General features: G+C 40.1%; 1 protein-coding gene across 1 annotated transcript in view; it reads left to right on the forward strand.

Moving 5' to 3' along the window:
* The window catches only part of LRMDA (leucine rich melanocyte differentiation associated), a gene marked incomplete at its 5' end in the record, with an annotated part of 1,193,353 nt that overhangs the window by 954,743 nt on the left and 216,860 nt on the right, over nt 1–21,750 (forward strand). Inside the window, one exon of the mRNA XM_044942025.2 lies at nt 5,924–6,008. Coding sequence (XP_044797960.2) covers nt 5,924–6,008 — 85 coding nt within the window. The remainder of the gene's footprint in view (nt 1–5,923; nt 6,009–21,750) is intronic.

Raw genomic sequence — 21,750 nt, forward strand, 5'->3', positions numbered from 1 at the left:
AAGGGTTGGACACGACTGAGTGACTGACCTGATCTGATCTGATTTTTTTGTTATAAAAATATCTGCTAAAATATTTTGGAAACCACTACTCTCAATGACTGAAAAGGTCTTTTACAGCTCTTACATTCTGTGACTTGATTACTTTTGTAAAGGTCCAAAAAACGCCCAAACTATAGTCCTTCTTTCCTTTTTTCTCCCATAAGCATTTCAGAACTGCACTCTGTGCCTAATGACCTTTTTTAGGCACTGGCAGAACTAGAGCCCCTTTAAATCAATGGCAAACTCTGAGGTGGTTTTGCCTGCAAAGGGCTTCCTGATTCCAGAGAGCCTTTGGTGCAGCCCTCCACCCAGCCCACCCCTTCCCTGAGGGACTTCTGCTCTGAATTACGCCTCCACCCCACGTCCTCAGTCAGCTGAATGCTGGGCTCTTGATCTGACTCTGCCTTTTGCCCAGTTGTATCCTTTCTTGGTCCCTTGGCTCCTGACTCACCCTCATCCCTTTTTACCCTTTATTTTCCTCTCATTTTTGTTGGCTTCTGTCTCTGGACAAGAATATCGTTACTCCTGTTCCTCCACCTTCCCAACACATTGCGTCTACGGTGGAGGCTTCCTGTCTTCCCACTGGAAGGCATGGTGCCTCTACCTGTGAGCAGGTCAGAAGGCTCCATCCTTAGGCTGGTTCTGTGGCTCTTAATCCTTGAGATGCTGTCAAGTCTTTATCTCTGCCTCTGGCAACTTGGCTCGTGCTTTTGTGTTGAATTATAATCATGGTATATAGTTTTCTCTTTGACATTAAAATGTTTTATTCATTCAAGCATTATGCATTGACATCTTCCTGTATTTCTGGCAGCATGTTGGGTACTGGGGTTAATAGTATAGTTAATCTCAGAAATTTAATAGAGTTAATCTTGAAAGCTCTCTGTTAGTATGAAGAAGAAACAACCAAGAATGTAATTACTGGTCCATGTGCTCAGCTGTCATCCTAGAGGTTAGGGTCAAAGTTCTGGATGATGCAAAATATGGGGATCAGGCTATGAGTTGGTGACTCTTACTGCTGCTGCTGCTGCTAAGTCGCTTCAGTCGTGTCCGACTCTGTGCGACCCCATAGACGGCAGCCCACCAGGCTCCCCCGTCCCTGGGATTCTCCAGGCAAGAACACTGGAGTGGGTTGCCATTTCCCTCTCCAATGTATGAAAGTGAAAACTGAAAGTGAAATCATTCAGTCGTGTCCGACCCTCAGCGACCCCATGGACTTCAGCCTTCCAGGCTCCTCCATCCATGGGTGACTCTTACTAACCAGCATTAATCATGATTTTTTTTTTTTTTTTTTTGATGAGTTGTGAATGCAACTAATGTCCTGATTTTATTTTTGTTGGTATTCTCTGCAAAGAGCCTGGCATATAGTAGGTGGTTATTAAATCCTTAATAACTAAATGAGTGACGCTTTTTCTTATGAGAGAAAATAAATGTTTTTAGAAGAGTCAGCTTTATACCACAGTTTCAGGGAATGAATTGTGATGAAAAGCGAAGATTGCTTTTACTTGAAAGAGGCTGACAAATTTCCCAGACCTGGGATCACTTTATGCAGTGTATGATTTAAGGGTGAGTGAGCATGCCAGAGCGCTCCACTTGAGCTGAGTGATGGGGAATGAGTTGTGGAGCTCTGGTCTTAGATGGTATTTTGTGAAAAATAGTTGGAGATTTATGGCTATTAAACAACTTTGTAGCTGCCCCCTTCTTGTTTTGAAGCCTGCCAAATATCTCCTCCTGCGGTCTGTATCATGTTCCTGCCGGGCATCCATGATATTCAGACATATCCACTGGAATGCAGGTTTCCGTGGAATGCACCCAATGGGAGGGGCTTGAATTGTACAGTTCATCTGAAGACATTTGTTTTCTGGAACCGCGGAATGAAATTCTCACTTTGCAAGTCTCTTTTACTGTATTTCATTGAATCTTTTCCAGTGAGGTTGCCAGAGTTCTAGCTTCCTTTCTGCATGATAGAAACTGCAGAGCATGGTATATTAGTGACCATTATCATTATTGATGTGAGTTTAAAAAATTATTAGTAACTCTCCAGTTGTGAGCAGGAGACAAGTACAAAAACCTACATATGCTTTGGCCAATCTTAAGTAGAAAGACTTACCAGGTAGAATGAGCATCTTAAGCCTTGGCATGAAGTGGGGGATTTATATTTATTGTTATTTATCTGCTTTTCCTATTCTGTTGTTACATTCAGTACCTTAAGAAGAATTAGAACTGGGATATTTCACCAAAAAAGCCAACCAGAGATGCCTTCATTCATTTTGTGCAAGTACTGGAAAACTGTTAGAGAAAGTGTCCTCTAATTATGGGTTTTCAACATCGGATGTATGGATTAGGTAGAAACAGGACCCTGTTTTTTCAATTTTCATGTTTAATTTTGAGAAATTCAAAGAATGTAGAAAAGTTTGAAAAATAACAAGCATGCTTAGTTACCCTACAGGATTTGTATTTTCTAATATGTTGTTATTTTTTTTCAAGTGTTATGTTTCAATAAAAGAAATAAACCTTACGTGTAAAATTTCATCTCCCCACTTTCCATTAGCCCCAATTCTGTTACTCTGCTCTCTGGTAGGGGCAACCATTTTCATGCATTTAATATTTACCTTTTGTATTTTTTAGATCGTTCCATATACACATGAGATCAAAGAACTACACTTTACATAAATAGTATTGCACTGCATTTATCATTTTGCGACTTGCATTTTCACTTTGCATTAAATTTTTAGACCTATTCAAATTGAGATCTATAAATCAGCTTTATTGCTCTTAAGTGCTAAATATTATTCTGTCATATGAATATACAACATTTTATTTATCCATTTTCCTCATTGATAGACATTTGAATTATTTCCAATTTGTTCTGCTGTAAATAATGCTGCAATAAACATTGTTTTATGGTCTACCTTACAGACCTGAGTAAAATTTTCCATAGTGTATATATTTTAAAGGGAATTGCAGTACCAATTTTCAGTTTTATTAGATATTGCTAAATTACTCTCCTAAGTGGTTGAACCAATGTACATTCCCACTGGCAAAAGATGAGAGGTTAAGAGTTTTGTTGCCCTTGGTTCTCTATAGCACTCTTTATTATGAGACTTAAAAGTTTGCCAACTATGATGAACAAAAAATTGTACTTTGTTTTAATCTGAGGTGCCCTTAGGGCTAGTGAATTTGACCATCTTCTCTTTTATTTATTGGCCACTCAAGTTTTCTCTTCTTTGAATTATCCTTTTTTTTTTTTTTTGTCCATTTTTATTATATTTTTATTTATTTAGAGACAGATATTCTGAATGCTAATATTTTATTGTAGATGTTACAAAAATCCTGTAACGGGGAGATTCATAAAGTAAAATGTGAAAGTGTAATTTTTTGCCATGGATGGTTAGAAAATTTTCCAAGTACTTAAAGATTTGAGAATCATTTGTAGTTCTGAGGAGTCTGATTTACCCCAATTTTCCTCATCCCATTTTAGGCATATCTGCTTTATCCACATAAAGGAAAACATTATTTAAAAATTTCCACTGATGTTTCTATTATCTCATTCCTGATATACTATGAGTGTATTGCTTCAGTTTCAAGGGTAGTTCTTTAATCAGGGACAGCTAATGTGCAAATATAAGACACTGTTTTGTCCACTTCTTTCATATGATTGTGCTTTTCTGAATCAAGCTTCTAAGCATAATTTTCAACATCACTATTAAAAAGATCACATGGACTTCATTTTGCTAAAAGTCAAGTCAAAGAACTGGTATTTAGAATCTTGGTTTGTAGCAGTTTTCCCAAACATCCAGCCACGAAAGTCTCACCAAAAGGCATAGTTTGCAAAATTGTTCTCTTCTTGAGTTCTTTTCCATGACTTGAGTTTATAAATGGACACTGAGCAGAAAGTAATTAAATGCTAGGCATAGAATGATGACTGCAAAACAGAACTAAAGCCACACAATTTTTGCTTCGACTAAAACTGGAAATAAAACTTAAATCACTATTTTACTCTTGGTTACAAAACATGAATGTTTTGCCCAGTCAGAGATATTTGCTGAGAGGTAGTTTCTTCTAGTAATTTTAGGAAAAGCTGTCATCAAATTGTCAACAGCCCAAATTGAGATTAAAAATACCAAGAAACATCACAATGTAGCAACCTAAAACTCATCCTGGATTTTCAGGCTTTTTTAGCAATGAGATGGAGCAGAAACATTGACAGGGAGAGAAGCTCTGGCCTCTTGCAGAGGAAGTATAGAAGATCTGTGGAAGGACAGCCCCTGTTGCTCCTCCCCTGCCTCAAGCAGGAGCAGCATACGAATATATGCCATACTTAGAACATTCTCTTTGTGTCTCATTGATCAAATAGGGAAGCCCTATTGATCAAATAGGGATTACAGGAGACCTTGAATACCAAATGGAGAAGCACCTGGTGATTTTAGTGTTTGAATTTTAATCTAATTGCTGATTGTTTTATATGATTACAGCATCTGAAAAAGTCTTTAGGTACTTTTTCAAATGTTTTTCTTAGGGACTGAACTTTGATCTTTCTGGACCCGATACCCTTGGATCAAGCTTTAAACACAGTATATTTCTCTTGCTGCTGGAGTTAAGTAATGCTACCCAAAATCTGTCTCTACCTTAGGGACATAGCTTCTGCTTTTGCACCATTCAGAACTCTTTCTCTAAGTCTCCACTGAAAGCCGCTTAATCAAACATCTCAAATGTCAGAAACAGGGTTTAAAGGGTTTTTCTAGCAAGTAGGTCTAATCTCCTACTTAGTTTTGATTCCTATAATGTCTATAATCTCTTTGGAGAAAAGGCCTGCTCCTACTAGGGCAAATATATCCCATAGAATGCATTTCCTTTTCCAGAAAGAAAAATGTAGCATTAATGAAATTTACTTTTTCATGAAGCTTGGAAAGGTTGTAAGCTTAGGATTTTGATCCTAGCAGATGTTCTTTTTAGGATATTAAAAAAAAAGAAAAAAGTAGTGTTTGATTCAGAAGTCCCAGTAAGAATTGCAGTAGTGATGCTTTGTGTCCCACGCTACCTCACTCTGAATATGACATAATGGTCAGTAGCCTGGAGTGACACCTGGCTCTCCAGGTGTGGTCTTTCCTCACACCTTAGCCCCCATGGGTGTAGCACTAATTAGAGACAGAGAGCAGCCTGGGTCACACCATATCAAGGTGGATGGTTAAAGAACTTTGCATGTAGAAAAAAAAGCATCTGCACAGATAGATTTCATATCATTTTCTCTCAGTCCTCCAAATGGCAAAGTTTTGTTGATAACCATTGTACTTCAAATTTCAGATGATTTTTTTAGTGCTATTGTTAAATGTAGCCACAACCCTAACTGCAAGGTCTTCGATATCATGTATCGTTCTCCAAGGTCACTTCATGCTTCTTACGTCTTCACCTTTCCCCTGTCTCCAGGCCACACTGGGCCCAGGAAACCAGCCCTGTTTGTCTCATTCACCCTGCAGGCTGAGCTCAGCCTCTTCACTGGTTCCATAGAAATCTATGTACAGTAAGGGTTTAATCTGTGGGAATTTGGGGTAGAAATCTATTGGGGAATAACTGTGACAGAAATCTAAGTCTGCATCATTTCCTGCCCTCAACATCTCTTTTCCTTCTCCTCTTCACAATTCCAGTCAATAAACAAACCATCCCCTTGTCTCAGATCCCTTCCACTGGTACCAAGTCCCCTCAAAGCATTGTATTTGACCCATCACTTACCAAAATATTATCTCAACAGAGACAGCTCTTGCTTCCTAAGAAGAACCTTGGTCCATAACATGTTCTCCAAACCCAGATGCCAAGGAGACAAGTTTGGTCAATAGAAGTGTTTAGTGTTTGGCGTTGCTCATGTTGGTGTGCTTTTTTTTTCACACAGGCCTCCAGTAACAGCGTTGCTGTCTCTCCTAAGAGCCGCTACACACCCCTGCCTTCTGCTTCCAGGGAACTCACCAGTCACCGAGGTAGGATCCCTGCTTTTTATTGCGTTTTGTGGCTACAGGGAGAGATACCGGGCTGTGCGGAGCTCGGGGATCATTACTGTTGCCTTGGCACTTTGGATGGAACAAGTGCTTTTCAACTCTGTGATGAGAAAACCATACCTGTCAAGCCTAGTAATCTTGACTCACATTAAATAGAATTTAGTGGCAGTCTTTTGGGAAGGCAAATAGGTCTATGGTGGAATATAATTTTGTGATTTTTTTTTTTTCTTTAAGCAAAGAGATTATCACATTTAAAAGTTACAAAGGAGGTCATTACCTCCAGAGAAAGTGGTAGAGAGAAATTGGGAAACTCACTAATATTTGTAAAAGTGTCACTATTTGGGAGTATTATAGTTGAAATCTGTAATTTCAAAATGAGTGAACTCTACAACTAAAAGGATAGAATCAATATGCAGTTTTCCTTGAATTCTCTGATCCTTGAAATTTTAATTTGGCTTACCCAGCTCTTCCAAAGCCTTGAATTTCTATTGTCATCTCTAGAGTCTGCAAGGAATATAGTTTAAACATGCTTTATCTCCAACTGGCTGTTTAAGCGAAGGACCATGTGATACTTTTGTTGTAATTGGTTAGGACGGGAAGAGGCCATGTGATGTAATTTGTTTACCCCTTTTTATTCTAGTTATGACCACAGTCATATTTCATAGTTATGAATCTATCTTCCAAGGGTAAGTAAGAACAGGCTTAGGTTAGGGCTCTACATACTTTTAAACATCGCTTCCCCAAGCAGGAAATTGCCCTGTACATTCAAGGGACACTGAATAAGGGCTCTTCCAGCTTTGTCATCCAAGCTGCATTGCAGGATGGGTGGGTAGGAGCCAAGTCTGTAGAGATTATCAGAAAGTGATGGAACTGGTCCTCTAGGGAGATGTGGGGGCTTTGGTTAAATGGCACACTAACATTCTGTAGGATTCCAGGTATCTGTGACTTGGACTTGTGTTTTCTGTTTGATGTCCGGATTCAGTGGAGTTGGTTTAATTAATTAATTAATAATTAATATTAATTAACACACAATTAATATGCATTGGTTTAATTAGGGTTCAGTTGTGATTCCATTCTGGAAGTATGCAATTTGTGAAAATCAATTTTGCTCAACGTCAAGTAGCATAAATAGCTGCCAATGTGTTTTTGAGGGGTATGAACAGATCTCTTCTGAATATTCTTATGAAGGTTTTGAGTATATCCCTTTAAAGACTGTTTTTCACAGGGGTAGAGGGGATTCATCTACACAAATTATTATACCCTGTCTAGAAGGAATAACAAATTAAGCCTTGCATCATAGTCTCATGGATTTATTTATTAGTCTCTTGTATTTGAATTGATTGAGTTTGTGTTGATTACATGAATAGAAACTGAAGTCTCAGAGCCCTCAAGCCTGCTTCAGTTCATCTGGCCATGAAATTGAGATTTCACAACAGGAGGACTTGATCAGATAAGTGATAGTCATCAGTATCAGGGCAAAGGTCATCTGTCATTGTAACAGTAAAATAAAAATCTGAACCTTGAAGAAAAGGAATATAAAGCAATAAGTTTTGAAGATACTTGGGTAATACTTTGAATATAGAAAAATGCCTAGTGTGATCTGAATTAAAATAGACACTCTTGAATGACATCAGAGTATAACACCAATGGAAAAAGTGTTATTCAATGGAAGCCAAGACAGATGTCTTGATTTTCCTGAGCAATTAATACACGTTTAATACATTCATTGCCTAATCATCGCTAAGTACTTGGATGTTGAAAAAGCAAGTCAGCATCATGAAAGATGGCCAGGTCTTTGGACTTACGGTCATGAGGAGACCAGAAAGAGAGAACCAAAGATGCCCATTAGGCTGAATTACTATTGGGCTGATATGTGTAGGGAAAATATGAGACTAATATATTTCAGCTTGGCATGAACCATGCAGTGACAAGTGAGGAAAACAATAGTTTTCAGCACCAGAATGAAACCACTTAATGACATCTTGTTTTTGTTTTTGTTTTTTTTTTGTATATAAGTTAAAGAAATTATTCTAAGTTTCTGATTCCTTAGATCACCAAACTCCTTGAGGGTCATTGTTAATGTTTCCATGGAAACGGCCTACAAACATTTATCCGGAGAGATACTTCCACGTTATAAAGGCAAATTACACCAGTTGTTTCCCAGGTGAAATCCTCCATGATGTCTGAACTCAGTCTGTAAAGTCCTAAGTGGAAATTCTATTTGCAAATAATCTTTGATTCATCTGGTTCCCAATCTCTTTTCATTCCGCACCAGCGACTACACAAACTGGTAGGTAGTAGTTCGTGTACAAATTGCTATTTTTCTATACATGCCATTTTCCCTGTGCTTGTCCTTTTATGTAACTTCCAATGTCGAGTTTGATAGGCCAGAGATCCATGTCCTAAGGACTGTAGATTCAAATGCAAGAGAAGTCTGAGCTCAGAATAATGATCAGGAGTCAGGGGACTCTATTTTTCCATCTATAGTGTATAGATAAACCAAACCTCCTGGAGATAGTGATGCCCAGTGCTTTGTGCTTCCTCTGTGAGATTTTTAATTATTGTACCTTCATGGAATTTCCCCCCTCTTTATTTCCTTTGTTGTTGTTAGTTGCTAAGTTGTGTCCGACTCTTTGCGACCCCATGAACTGTAGCACATCAGGCTCCTCTGTCCATGGGGATTTCCAGGCAAGAATACTGGAGTGGGTTGCCATTTCCTTCTCCAGGGGAATATCCTGGACCAGGAAGTGAACCTGTGTCTCCTGCATTGGCTGACGGTTTCTTTACTGCTGAGCCAGCTGGGAAGCCCTTATCTCCTTTGTGTAGTTGCTTATGTTCTGCTTTATATAACACAGGTCAGGTCTGTGTATGTCTTGAACTCCTCATAAATGCACAAGCTCCCTGAGGGGCAATATAGATTCTAACTCTTTTCTTTCATATCACTAACTCCTACTCAGGTATAAGCTGAAACATCACAGCTCCAAGGAAAGCTCCTCTGATCCCACTCTATCCGTTTGCATTAGGTCAATTTCCCCTTTTCAGGGGCTGTTTTCCTGGATGGCAGCTTTCAGTGGAGATCGGGGTGGGGTGGAGGTTGGAGGTACGGGTGTTTGTTTACTTAGCACTGTATCTTCAGTGCCTGTCACAGGACCTCCTACTTAATCAGAGGTCCATAAATATTTGTTCAGTAAATGATGAGCGATAGAAACCCAGGGGAAAGGCAGTAACTTTGGTACCTCTGACTGTTATCTAAGTACCTGGTTGCACATAAATTGCAAGGTAACTTGATTGCATCTGAGGAAGGAGACCCGTCTGCCTTAGGGGGTGAGCACATACTGAAGGGAGAGGCCAGTCTTAGAAATGGCAGGCCTCAACTCTGTTGCTTTCAGAAACCCAAGTCATCTTGGACGGGAGCTCTATCTGTTAGTTCATTGCCAGACAGCATTTAGCCATATTGCATAACTTCCAAGTAGATCATTATTTTGAAGTCATAGTTTTCAGACTCTGGTGTTTGACTGATGGAAAGGAATAGGATGAATTAAAGCAACTTATGGAGTTCTTGTACTAGTACAGAAGCTCTCAGAGAAGGGACTGGACTCTCAATAAGATGCAGGTTGTGGTAAAGATAGAGTTTTAGAACAGTCCACTTAAAATCTCTCTGAGAATTCTCCTCTAGTTCTGAGCATGTCTTCAAAATATGGGGACACGGTGCTGTATCAGTGATGCCAGCTGCTACCTGGTGCTGGTCTGCACGCTACATCTTCACTGGGTAGCCGCATTTATGAGGAATGTTGAAATGTTTGTGGGAGAAATGTCTCTTTCAATATATCCTGGCCATAGGATGTACCCCTGAAAGCCATATATTGCTACTTCTTATCTAGTAGCTATTAGAAGTAGAATTTGCATCTTTATTAACCATTGTGTCTTTTGGGAAAACATTTCTATTTAGAGCAGAGACCATCAATACACCCAATAAGGTGGGGAGGGTAAATATTACTGTTCTCATTTAACAGAGGAAGATACTCGCAGCAATTGCTAGGAAAGACGAAATCACTCAGCAACATAGGCAAGGAGAAAATCCAGACTCTGTGTCCTTGGATCCCAGGCCACCCCAGTTATTTGTCCTTTACACAGGATGCGTGAAGCAGATGCAGGATTCACTGAGGCATTGTGCTGGGGGAAAGGGGAGGGAACGTACAGGAAAAGGCACAGCCCGGAGCTGTCCGATGTCAGGGGTGCCTTCCCAAAGCCCGTGTGAAGGTGGTGACAAAGTATGGCATCCTTGCCTGTTCTGTCAAAAGAATTGCCTGTTATGCCTTTCTGACACCCTTTTATAAAAAAATTACAAATCTATACATGCAGAAGCAGAGACAATTTGAAAAGCCAAAGAGGAAAATGCTCTGGTACCAGACTGAATTCAGACAGGGAAAATTTAATGCACACTATTCACATTATGGAAGACTTTAATGTAAGGAATGAGAGGCTTACATATGCAGGGAAGGACTGACAGGGCAGGTGTCACCCTGAGTCTCAGCTCTGAGACCTGTGATTCTTAAGAGCTTGAAGACCATTTCTGTGCATCTCAGAAATCCTTGGGCGTCTCCTACTAACTTTCTCAGTCTGCAGCACTCAGTTCTTCAGACTTTATGGACTACCCGCATGTTGCCCTGCCCCTTCTTTCTGGATTTCCAAATCATACTGTCTCTCTCTTTGGCCCACTCTAACCAAGAACCATGCACAGAGGGTATTTTGGGAAATGTAGTTTCTAGTCTCCTGATCTGCAGAGAAAACCTCAGGAGCGGATAGTGGCAGTGCCCAATTAAAACAGGCAAGTCGGCACATCTACCGTAATCTTTGCCAACAGCAATCACAGTGAGGGTCTCATTCCAGTTGTTTGCGCACACCCATTTTGCAAAGTAACTGCAAAACCAGTGAACATCCCTGAATTATTACTACCCTCACCTCCCAATGATCAAACAATCTGGAAGATGTACCATAGTTAGCTTGTCATATTATGCACTGGACTTTAAAAGTATGAAAGAGAGCAAGAAGCTGAGAGGGAATCTGTTATGAAAACTTGCTGGGGGATGATAATACCCTATGTCTATGAGTTGTTGGAAACCTTGCCATTATTTTTATTGACACAGTTGTAAGAAGCTCATCCTCTTATCCAACCAGGGGCTTGGTCTATTTGTGTTGGGAATTGATTGCTGGGACTGTCACAGAGTGATTTACATAGCAACTTATCATAATTAGTTATCATTCACAGTTTCCTTAATGTGCATTGCACTTTATGCTTAGCAATTGATTTTTCTGTATTTCTCCATGAAGCAGCTCAATGAGTGTCATCCAAAAAAGAAGAAAAAGACAGAAAGAAAAACTGCAGGCATTTTTTATTTTTATTTTTTAAACAGTTTTAGCTTGAGATATCATAAAACACATTTTCACAGAAGTCGTAAATGCAGAGAGTTTTGCTTTAACTATTTAAATAAGCCAAAGTGAAATGAATCAGAGGAAAATTAAATGGATATAAATGAAGATGTGTCAACGTAGGTGAGGATGCTTGGGATGGGGAGATGTTGGCTACAAAAACTTAATGCCACCAAGCAGAATACTTCCCGGAAAGCTCAAGATGGGGCTGCTTGATAACCAAACTTCATCATAATTTGTTTTAGCTTATAGGATTTGAAAACAGTCTTTCTCCTTCAGACAATTTAAAATCCTTTTTCTACTTTTCATATTTCTACCATCTTGCTAAGGTCAACCCACGGGGAATGTGAAGGCTTAAGTAGACTTGATCATTATAAATGGAATCTACACAGAATAATACCCTTTGGTATTATTCCTCAAGGAAAATAGGCGTATTTATTTGCTGAACTCGTACCAGTTCAGCATCGAGAAGTCTTCTTGCCTATTGCTTGTTGGTTTTCACTGACCATTTAAGAAGATGGAATAAGCGATCCCATGGTTATGCTGACTCTGCCAGGTGGTTCTCACCTAAGATTAGACTCATAACCAAGGTGACCTGTTTATTTGTGGCCTTCTGTTCTCCCAGAATATTTTGACTAGTTTTTCAAGGGAGCTAACCGTCAGATGATTTCTCAGAAAATGTGATTGATTCATTAAAGATGCAGAGAAGCATAATGGATCCAGCTTTCCTCTATGGAAAGTATATGAAAGCTGTGGATAAAAAGAAACAAAGAGGTGGGTAGGGATAGCAGCAGAGGGAGAAGGAGAAAAAGAGAGACAGAGAGAAGAAAACTGAAAAAGAAAATGAAAAGTTGGCAATTGACATGGAAGCACTCCTCGCCGAGGGGGACACGGTTGGTCTGTGGGTCCTGCCAAACAACTGCATAGTCTTGGCTCCCCTGTCTCAGATTCTGTGTGCCATGGCTTTGCCCTGGATGTGTGGGGGCAGAGTGTGTTGGTTCCCTGTGCAGAGCTATTATTAGCATTTTCTAATTATGTAAAGTACTTTCCTCTGATGACATTTTCAACAGAAGCCCTCACTTTAGTTTTTTCTTCCCTTCATAATGCTTTCATGGGCTTAGAATCTTGGTGAAAGTCTCAGATGCTGAGAGATGCTAAAGTTTCCTTTATTTAATCGAGGTGACTACTGATTTGACAGTAGTGGTTGACAGGTTTATTTTATCTGTGTGGCAGCGGGAGTCTATTTTCAGTGTGTGTGCTCTGTACCTAAGTAAAAGGACTTTACTAAGTGCTGAATAAATTGTACTTTCCTTTGATTCTAGACCTTGCTGAAATGGTTTAAAAACTCTAGTCTGGGTCATCAAATTCATCTCCCTGCTGCTTTGCAGGGTCAATAGCCTCACTCTGTGCAGAGCAAGGCTGGGTGGATTGGAATGGAGGGTGGTGTAGATTAAAACTTCCGCATATATATAGATAGATGTGCGTGTGTGCTCTCGCTGGCTGGGAAGCTGTCAGTGATGGAAGAGCAAGCCAAGTGGAATCTGAAGATGAATAGATCTGTTAGACTATTACCAGGACTGGCATGGACTTTAGCCAGGAACTTGAAGCAACCTCCTTTAAGCATTTGAAATCCATAGGGGTCCATTTCCTATCCTTTTTTTCCAAGGATGATTTTTCATTTGCAGTCTCTGTGATTGCTTTATTTCTACTCTTTGGACAGAACTGTGGTGCACTCATAGACACACAGGGGCTATGGACTTGGTTCTTTCATTCCAGAAGCAAAGCAAGGAGGGGAAAATGGAATCTTGCTCCACACTCCCAACAGTAATAATCCTTACTTCTGTAGGATGAGAAGCCAAAAGGATAACCCTTCCACCAACAGATAGACCAAGTAAAAATAGTGGTAAAAAGACAGCCCTCTTTTTTTTTTTTTTTTTTTTTTTAAAGGAGGGTCTGGAATTGACAGAGTTGGAGATGAAATGTCCTGAAGTTTTGAAGATGTGGGCTGGTTTTTCTGCCTTCCATTGCAAGGGAATAGCTGGGATGTGGTCAGGTGTGACTCCTGAGATGACAAATCTTGCCCTGAGCACCAGCATTCAAGGAGTCCTCCAGTATGGCTTTATTTTTTATCCACTGTGAACAAAGTATATGTTAGGGTAAATGGAGAACTTAGAAACAGAGAACATGGTATATGTCTTGGAAGAATTTATAGTTTGGTTAAGGATATATCAAAAATGAAGCAATGCCAACCAAACAGATATATAATTAAGAGTTGCCTTACTTGGTAAAGACCACAAATGTTAAAAATGCTTAGAAAAGAAAATCAGTAAAGGCTAGAGTAGTTAGGTATGACTGTTTAGGTGTTGGCCTTGAGCTTTGAAGGATAGCTAAAGGTGGAAGGCAGAAGAAGCACATTCCAGAAAAAGGAAATGGGTAAAGAAAACCTGAGGATAGATAGAACTCATTGGAGGTAGGGACCCAATTTTGAATAATTCAGAAATAAGTTTTCTTATGTAGAATGAGTTTGTGTTAGGACAGGCCTTGAACAGGTAGAATTTAAATCTAGATTTGATTTAAAGCTCTGCTCTGTGGTTATTAATCTGCAAGCAGTGTGCAAGGGGATTGAAAAGAAAAGAGCCAGGACTTGAGAAGGCCATTGTGGGATTGCCTTGAAGGGAGTGTGGCCCAGTTTTAGAGGCTTTGGATTTCTTGACACCAAGTTACGTGACTGCCTCTAAAGAGCAGGTTTCAAGCACAGGTAATTTAGGAAACAACTGGTAACAGATGGGGAGCACAGCTGGGGCCAGAACACTGCCAGTGGAGCAGGGGTGGGGGCGATGTAAAGGGAAGCTTACGGCCACGGTGGAGTTGTGGTCTGAGGTTGCTAAAGGTTTGGTTTTAGGGTATCCCTGGCTCGGGTATCAGAGAAAATGGACAATCAATACTTTTCCTCCCTATGTTATTCAAAGTATTTCTGATATTGCTTTTGAAACCAAAGTTTAGAGTACAGAATCAATTAGGGTAATGGTGAAATAATTGAGTATTTGATGCTGCAGGATGGAGTGGCTGGCGAATAGTGGAAGGAATATAAGAACTATTCTGTAACAAATGCAATTGGCTGACTTAATGGCTGAGTATACTCAGAGCTAGAGGGTACCAGAGAACAGACGCTGTGAGGAAGCCAGCCTGGTTCATGGGAAGCTGCAGTCTCTGCCTGTATCCCCTCTCCCTTCCCTCTTGCAGGATTTCCCGCTGTCACTCAGCCATGAGCTATAATCTGGCCTGTTAAATGGAAGACTGCTGAAATTAATGTAGTGGAGCTCATGGCAACAGGAACAAACATATAAGAAGCAGGCAGGGCAGCCGCAAAAATGTGTTCTCGTTTGGACCTTTGGCTCAAGATGAGCTACATTCTTATAAAAACTAATAAGGGCCCAGAGTGTCTTATTTCCAAATCTCGGGTTTCTGGAAGGAGACCTCTTTGAAGCCAAAGCTTTTGGTCTAGATCCTTCTGCTGAGAGCTCTGCCCAACCTTAACTTCCCAGGCTTAGGTCTCCCCACTCATTTGTTGCCTCATCTCATAGAAAACTTTACCACTGCCTCAGGTTTTTTCCTCATGTAGAGCTTTTACAACCTTTTTTGGAACAAATAAACAAACATCTGGAATTGTGTGGTCCATTTAATTAAAAAGTTTGCATTTGGCCAGAAATGGTAAAATCATGAAAAATGGCCTGTCGGCGAGCTCAAGAAGGCCAAACGATGACGTTGTTGGCTGGATTGAAATTGAGTGAGTGAACACCTGCTTGGTTCAGCCTTCTGTCCTCCTGTTCCCCCTTCCAGCCATTAATATTTACTGCTCTGGGTCTTTATCCATACTAATGAAATTCTTGGTTGGGGTTGGTCAGGGGACGGGGCTGTTACTTTTCCAATAACTTGGGATTTGTTGGGATGTGCATACTTTATGAAGGGTGTGGAATTGGGCTTTCTGCCTTCTCGGTTCCCTTAATCAGAATTCCATATGCTTCAGGTCACTGCAGGGGCCTATTTCTGTTTCTTCAATCAGTCAGCCAGTCATGGGTTTTTCGAGAGGAACCCTGTGCTGGAGGTTGTGGGAAGTGCAAAAGATGCTATGAGCTCTGCCTTCAGGAATCCTGTAGTCTAATTGGAGAAGGAAACCTGTACCCATGGAAGGCAGTGGTTAAGCTAGATCCAGGAGTGCAGGGAAGGGAGAGCTGAGTGAGGATGGAAGTATGGGGCGGTGGCCTCGGATGAAGGTAGGAACTGATTGGAAAGCAAATGGGTGAGAGGAGAAAGCCAGGTTTGTCTTATCACATGGGAGTGGCCACTGCTAAAGAAAGGGCTTTCTTTATTCCTTCCATTCTCTGCTTCTAAATGTCTAAGACCTCTTTCTCCAAGTCATCTCATAGATACCTAAAAACTGAGACACAAACATGTATTTAATACAGAAACACAATTTCAGGATAAATCTTCCATCCCCTACTTCTCTGCTCTTACATTTCTGCCCAATTGTTGGTGCTATACACTTTGAATATAAAAGTTCTAAAGTAACCGCTGGAATGAAACAATTTGTATAGTTGACAAACTTGGAAGAATCCTGGAGGAAAGCTGTTTCACAGTGTTAAAGAGAACTTGGGGAGAGACCAGGTGGAGTTCTTGTTTAATTTCTGGCCATAATCTAGGTGAGGAGTACATGTGACAAGCAACCTTAAAGCAGGGGTTAGTTAGAATGATTCTACCTTTCTGATGATGCTGCTCTGCGGGGGATGCCTGTGGTGAAGTAAAATGTATTTTTTGTATATCAAAAGAAGAATGTTGAGAGTATTTGGCTTTGCAGAGTATAGTGCTCTGATATGTCTTCAACTTGAGAATTTAATCCCAGGATAAAGTTATTCTTAAAAAAAAAAAAAAAAAGAGAGAAGCTTTTTTTTTTTTTAAATTGTTGTCATACAGAATATGAGGAAAGTAGCTGATGGACTGGAAGTACACTGGGTACCATTTAGGGTTGGCTCTAAGGAAAGGGTGAGTATTGTTGAGATCAGGTGTGGACTGGCAAGGGAGACTGAGAAATCCTTATTGCCCAATGCCTTTTACTGAAGGGTGTGCTCATCCATCTTTAAGAGTTGAATAGTGTAGCCTGAAGGAAGTGAAATGAAACTTAACACAACTTTCAAATCTGACCAGGATTTGAAACACAGATCCAGAGTTCTTGTCAATGCTAGTTCAGCTTTTTTAATAAAATGAAACCAGGGTTTCACCTTGACCCCTCTGGACTTCTGCAGGAACAAACAGATATAAGACCATGCTGGAAAAACACTCCTCTGTTGTCAGAGGAGTTCTTAGTCCTGGACTCTTTTTTGTTCTTGTGCATCTGTTTCTTTAAATACTCTCTGCAGAAGCATTAGCATGAAAATAAAAGAGTATAGCAACTTGGAATTTTCCATTTGTAGCTTCCTTAGTCTGTGGGGTCAAAGTTCTATCCTCAGGGATGCTAATGCAAACTCTGTGTACTGTTCCAGGGCAAATGTTTCTCCACTAAAAGACAAGAGGGGGTGGGGAGCCAGGAAAATAATGCAATGCTAATTCCCAAACACAGACTGCCTGGAGATTCCAATTTAAATTGTTGCTCTTTTACCCCTATTCCCACCCTCCCTGAAAGAAAAAAAAAAAAAAAAATGCCTGTGTTGTAAGGACAGACATCTGTGTAAGATCAATAAAACAGTCTTCTCCCTTGTGGATTAGCTCTTTATTCCTTTATTTATCTTGCTTTACCTCATCAGTTTTTTTCCAAATCAAGGAGAGTCAAAGCGGATAAGATGCTGTCCCTTTCTCTGTTTTTGATTAAAGAAACCCATATAACCATTCTCCCACACAACTTTGTTTTTTTACTCAATAGAGATCTTTTCATGTCTGATTTCTCCCTTTCTTCATCTGCTTCCTTGGAATCTTCCTAGAACTTACCTCGAAAGTGTACAAATCAAATAGCTGAAATCCCCTGGAGAACAGGTTAGTCAGGGCAGTGAGTGCAGGCATATCTGGGAGATTGTAAAGCACAGGAAGAATTAAAACAGCATAGTGACATGTTCGACAGCCTCCTTTTCTTATTCTGAATCCCTAGAAATCTATTAATTAATTAAACAGGTATCTATGGGTCATATGGGCTTCCCTGGTGCCTTAGTGGTAAAGAATCCACCTGCCAGTGTGTACAGGAGGGAAAGGGGAAGGGCACAAGATTTGAAAGAATGACAAGACCCAAGGACAAAATATTAGAATCAAATGTGTAGAAGATGGCAGACTAGACAACTTTGATTAGACCTTGATCCTCAATCAGCAAGCTAAATGACACACCCAGAGATACCATGACAGTTCCAAGGCACTGTCAAAAGAGCAAGGAATTGGCAGTGGCCCAGTTCCTGGAAATCTCCACCCTTTCCCCCAAATAGTTGGAATAATCCTCCCGCTCATTAGCATATGAAATTACCCAACCCATAAAAACTAACCCTGCCACATTTCACAGCTGCACTGGTCCTCTACAAGGCTTACACTCTTGTCTGTGAAGTGTGCTTCTCTCTGAATCTGAGTAAATCCATTTCTTACCTATCACTTTGTCTCTCACTGAATTCTTTCTGCAAAGAGATATCAAGAACCTGAGCTTCATTAGGTCCTGAAACCAGGTACTGTGGGTTTTGGCTGGATTCGAGTCCCAGCCACATGGGTTCAAGTCCCCATCTGAGGTAAACGGTTTCAAATACAGGAGACACAGCTTCAATCCCCTGGAGAAGGAAATGGCAACCTACTCCAGTATTCTTGGGTGGGAAATCCCGTGGACAGAAGAGGATGGTGGGCTATAGTCCACGGAGTTGCAAAAGAATTGGACACAACTTCAGTTCAGTTCAGTTCAGTCACTCAGTCGTGTCCGACTCTGTGACCCCATGAATCGCAGCACGCCAGGCCTCCCTGTCCATCACCAACTCCCGGAGTTCACTCAGACTCATGTCCATCGAGTCAGTGATGCCATCCAGCTATCTCATCCTCTGGCGTCCCCCTCTCCTCCTGCCCCCAATCCCTCCCAGCATCAGAGTCTTTTCCAATGAGTCAACTCTTTGCATGAGGTGGCCAAAGTACTGGAGTTTCAGCTTCCGCATAATTCCTTCCAAAGAAATCCCAGGGCTGATCTCCTTCAGAACGGACTGGTTGGATCTCCTTGCAGTCCAAGGGACTCTCAAGAGTCTTCTCCTACACCACAGTTCAAAAGCATCAATTCTTCTGTGCTCAGCCTTCTTCACAGTCCAACTCTCACATCCATACATGACCACTGGAAAAACCATAGCCTTGACTAGACGGACCTTTGTTGGCAAAGAAATGTCTCTGCTTTTGAATATTCTATCTAGGTTGGTCATAACTTTCCTTCCAAGGAGTAAGCGTCTTTTAATTTCATGGCTGCAGTCACCATCTGCAGTGATTTTGGAGCCCCCAAAAGATAAAGTCTGACACTGTTTCCACTGTTTCCCCATCTATTTCCCATGAAGTGATGGGACCAGATGCCATGATCTTCATTTTCTGAATGTTGAGCTTTAAGCCAACTTTTTCACTCTCCTCTTTCACTTTCATCAAGAGGCTTTTTAGTTCCTCTTCACTTTCTGCCATACAACTAAACAACAAAATGGACCATACACTTTATTTCAAATACTGTTCTAAACATTAGGGATAGAGGGACAAATAAAGCAGACAAAAATTTCAGTCTTCAGAGAAATTACATTCTGGTGAGAAAAAGGATTGATAATGTTGACTAAAAATTCACAGTTTGAGAGTTGTGAGTTAAGTTTCATTTGGGGCAAAATGAGGACTGCAGCCTGGGAGACAGCACCTTAGACAGCTCTGAGAGACTGCTCGAAAGAGGCAGTGGGGGAAGGTCAATATATAAGATTTTGGTGAAGGGGGAATTCAGTGCAATTAAGCACTCATTTTACAAAATTTCTGCTAGTCAGGAGGAACTGATGTCATCATGAAGGGATTTAGTGCTTTTTAGATATGAAGAAATTGGGATTGGGATCATGAAATCAGCTCGTGAAATTATCTGACTATCTAATGACCTGTTGCATGGATTCCCTGGAGCACAGATTGCTTCACTCCACCCTGAACTCCCTCAGGGGGTGCTGAAGGTCCTCAGTGCAGCAGCACAGTCTCCACAGAGGTAGATGGCAAAATGCCCTTGCTGTTCAGTCTCTTGGCAAATGCCAATTTGTAGTTGACAATAACTAAAATTAAAAAAAGAAAGAAAGAAAGAAAAGCTCCCCCTGCCTGCCCCTGAATTTGTTATAGTTAAGTATATGATGAAAAGAAAATCAGGCAAAGGAGATAAGGGAGTATGTATTGGTAATTTGAGACTTGATAGCAGAGAAGCCATCACTGAAGAAGTGGCATTGAAGTAACAACTTTACAGTGAGAGCTGGGGACTTGAGAATATCTGAGAGGAAAATTATTCAGGCAGAAGAAAGAGTAAGTGCAAGGTCTTGAGATAGGAGCATGCCTGGTATACACGAAATAGAGCTTCATGAGCCAGTGTGGCTGAGTAAAGTAATCCAACAGGGAAAGGTGGATTGCAGCGAGTGGAGATGAAGACAGAACAGAATCAGAGGTCAGAACCTGTAGCATCTTGTAGGCCATTTACTGTGACTGAGGCAGGAAGTAATTTTCAGGTGTTAGCAAATGTGGTGGAAATGATATTATGCTACTTTACACTGCTCCCTATGTGGGAATTTAAAAAACTCTAACCAACAACTAACTGAAAACAAGAAGCAATACTGTTGTTGATCAGAAACTATGTAGACTTTGTGTAAGATGGATATAATTGAAAGGGTCAATCACAGCCTAAAATAAATGCAAGAGAGCTTTAAAATATAAGACTAGCTCCAGGAACTCGCTAAGCACAGGGAACCACTGGACGTTTCATAGCAACAAACAAGGTAGGTCTCTGCAGTGGGTAGTCACACAGGTCAGCCTATTCATATGCCCACCCCATCTTTAGTTCAGGAATAGCTCAACAAAGCTGTCTCCAAGCCAGAGTAGTTACGTATGAGTGACTGGAAGAATAAGTAAGATCACAAGAGTTGGCACAAATGTAATAGCCATAGTGAGTGGGAATGGGTCAATTAAATGACAGAGTACTCATAGATTTGGATTTTAAAAAAAGGGAATATAAAATAAAATGCTTTTTTTAAAAGATATATACAATAAAATGACATAGGACACTTGAAAAATACTGGAATTTCAAAAAAACCCCACAAAACCCCAAAAGTTGATACATGATAGTAACCCAGGAATAACAATGTTAATATCATAAAATAGGGCTGAAGACAATTATTGAAACGATGAAGAGGGGTATTTTATATAAGTAAGAAGATATAATGGGAAGCTGTAACAATTGTGAATCTTAATGCATGTAACAACATGGTATTGAAATACATGAGGCAAAAACATCTAGAAATATTAGATAAAACTGACAATTACAATCACAGATGAAATCTTTAGTATATTTTCCATAGAAAATTACAAGTAATGGACAATAAACTTCACAATATGTACATCTTATTAAACAGTAAACAGAATGAACATTCTTTATAAAAAAATATATGGAATAATCCCAAAAGCTATCCACAAATTGTGTCATAAATGAAACTGTAGGTCAATCTCTTTTACAAATGTGTGTAAAAGAATCCTCAATGAGAAATTAACAATACAATTTAATAATGTATTAAAAAATACTACTTATGACCAAGCAACATTTACCTCAAAATTAAAAGGATAGTTTATATTAGAATGTATCTGTAAGGTTGTCATATTGGAATATTAAAAGGGAAAATTGATTACGTATGATCATGATAATAGATGCAAAAGAAAGGGAAGGAAGGAAGAAAGCAAACAAAGAAGGAAGGAAGGGAGGGAGAGACCTATTAATTTAATAACCGTTTTGGCACACATCTCTTAGCAAACGGGGAATAGATGGTAATTTCCCGAACTTGATAAAGATTATCTCAGAAACCTACAGCAACCTGCAGAGAGAAGAATAAAGGACTGAAAATATTCTCATTAGAGTCCCTGAAGAGGCAGGTAAGGAATATTCTATATTTCCCTTGAGATACTAGCCAAAGTATGAGATGTACTATAGCAGTAACAAAGGCAAAAGTGAGAACAATAAAGATAGCAGTAAACACAGCATTGTTTGCAGCCAATATTATGATTTACATCAAGGATTAGCAAACGTTTTCTGTAACAG

This window comes from Bubalus bubalis, chromosome 4 (genome assembly GCF_019923935.1).
Source record: "Bubalus bubalis isolate 160015118507 breed Murrah chromosome 4, NDDB_SH_1, whole genome shotgun sequence".
NCBI lineage: Eukaryota > Metazoa > Chordata > Mammalia > Artiodactyla > Bovidae > Bubalus > Bubalus bubalis.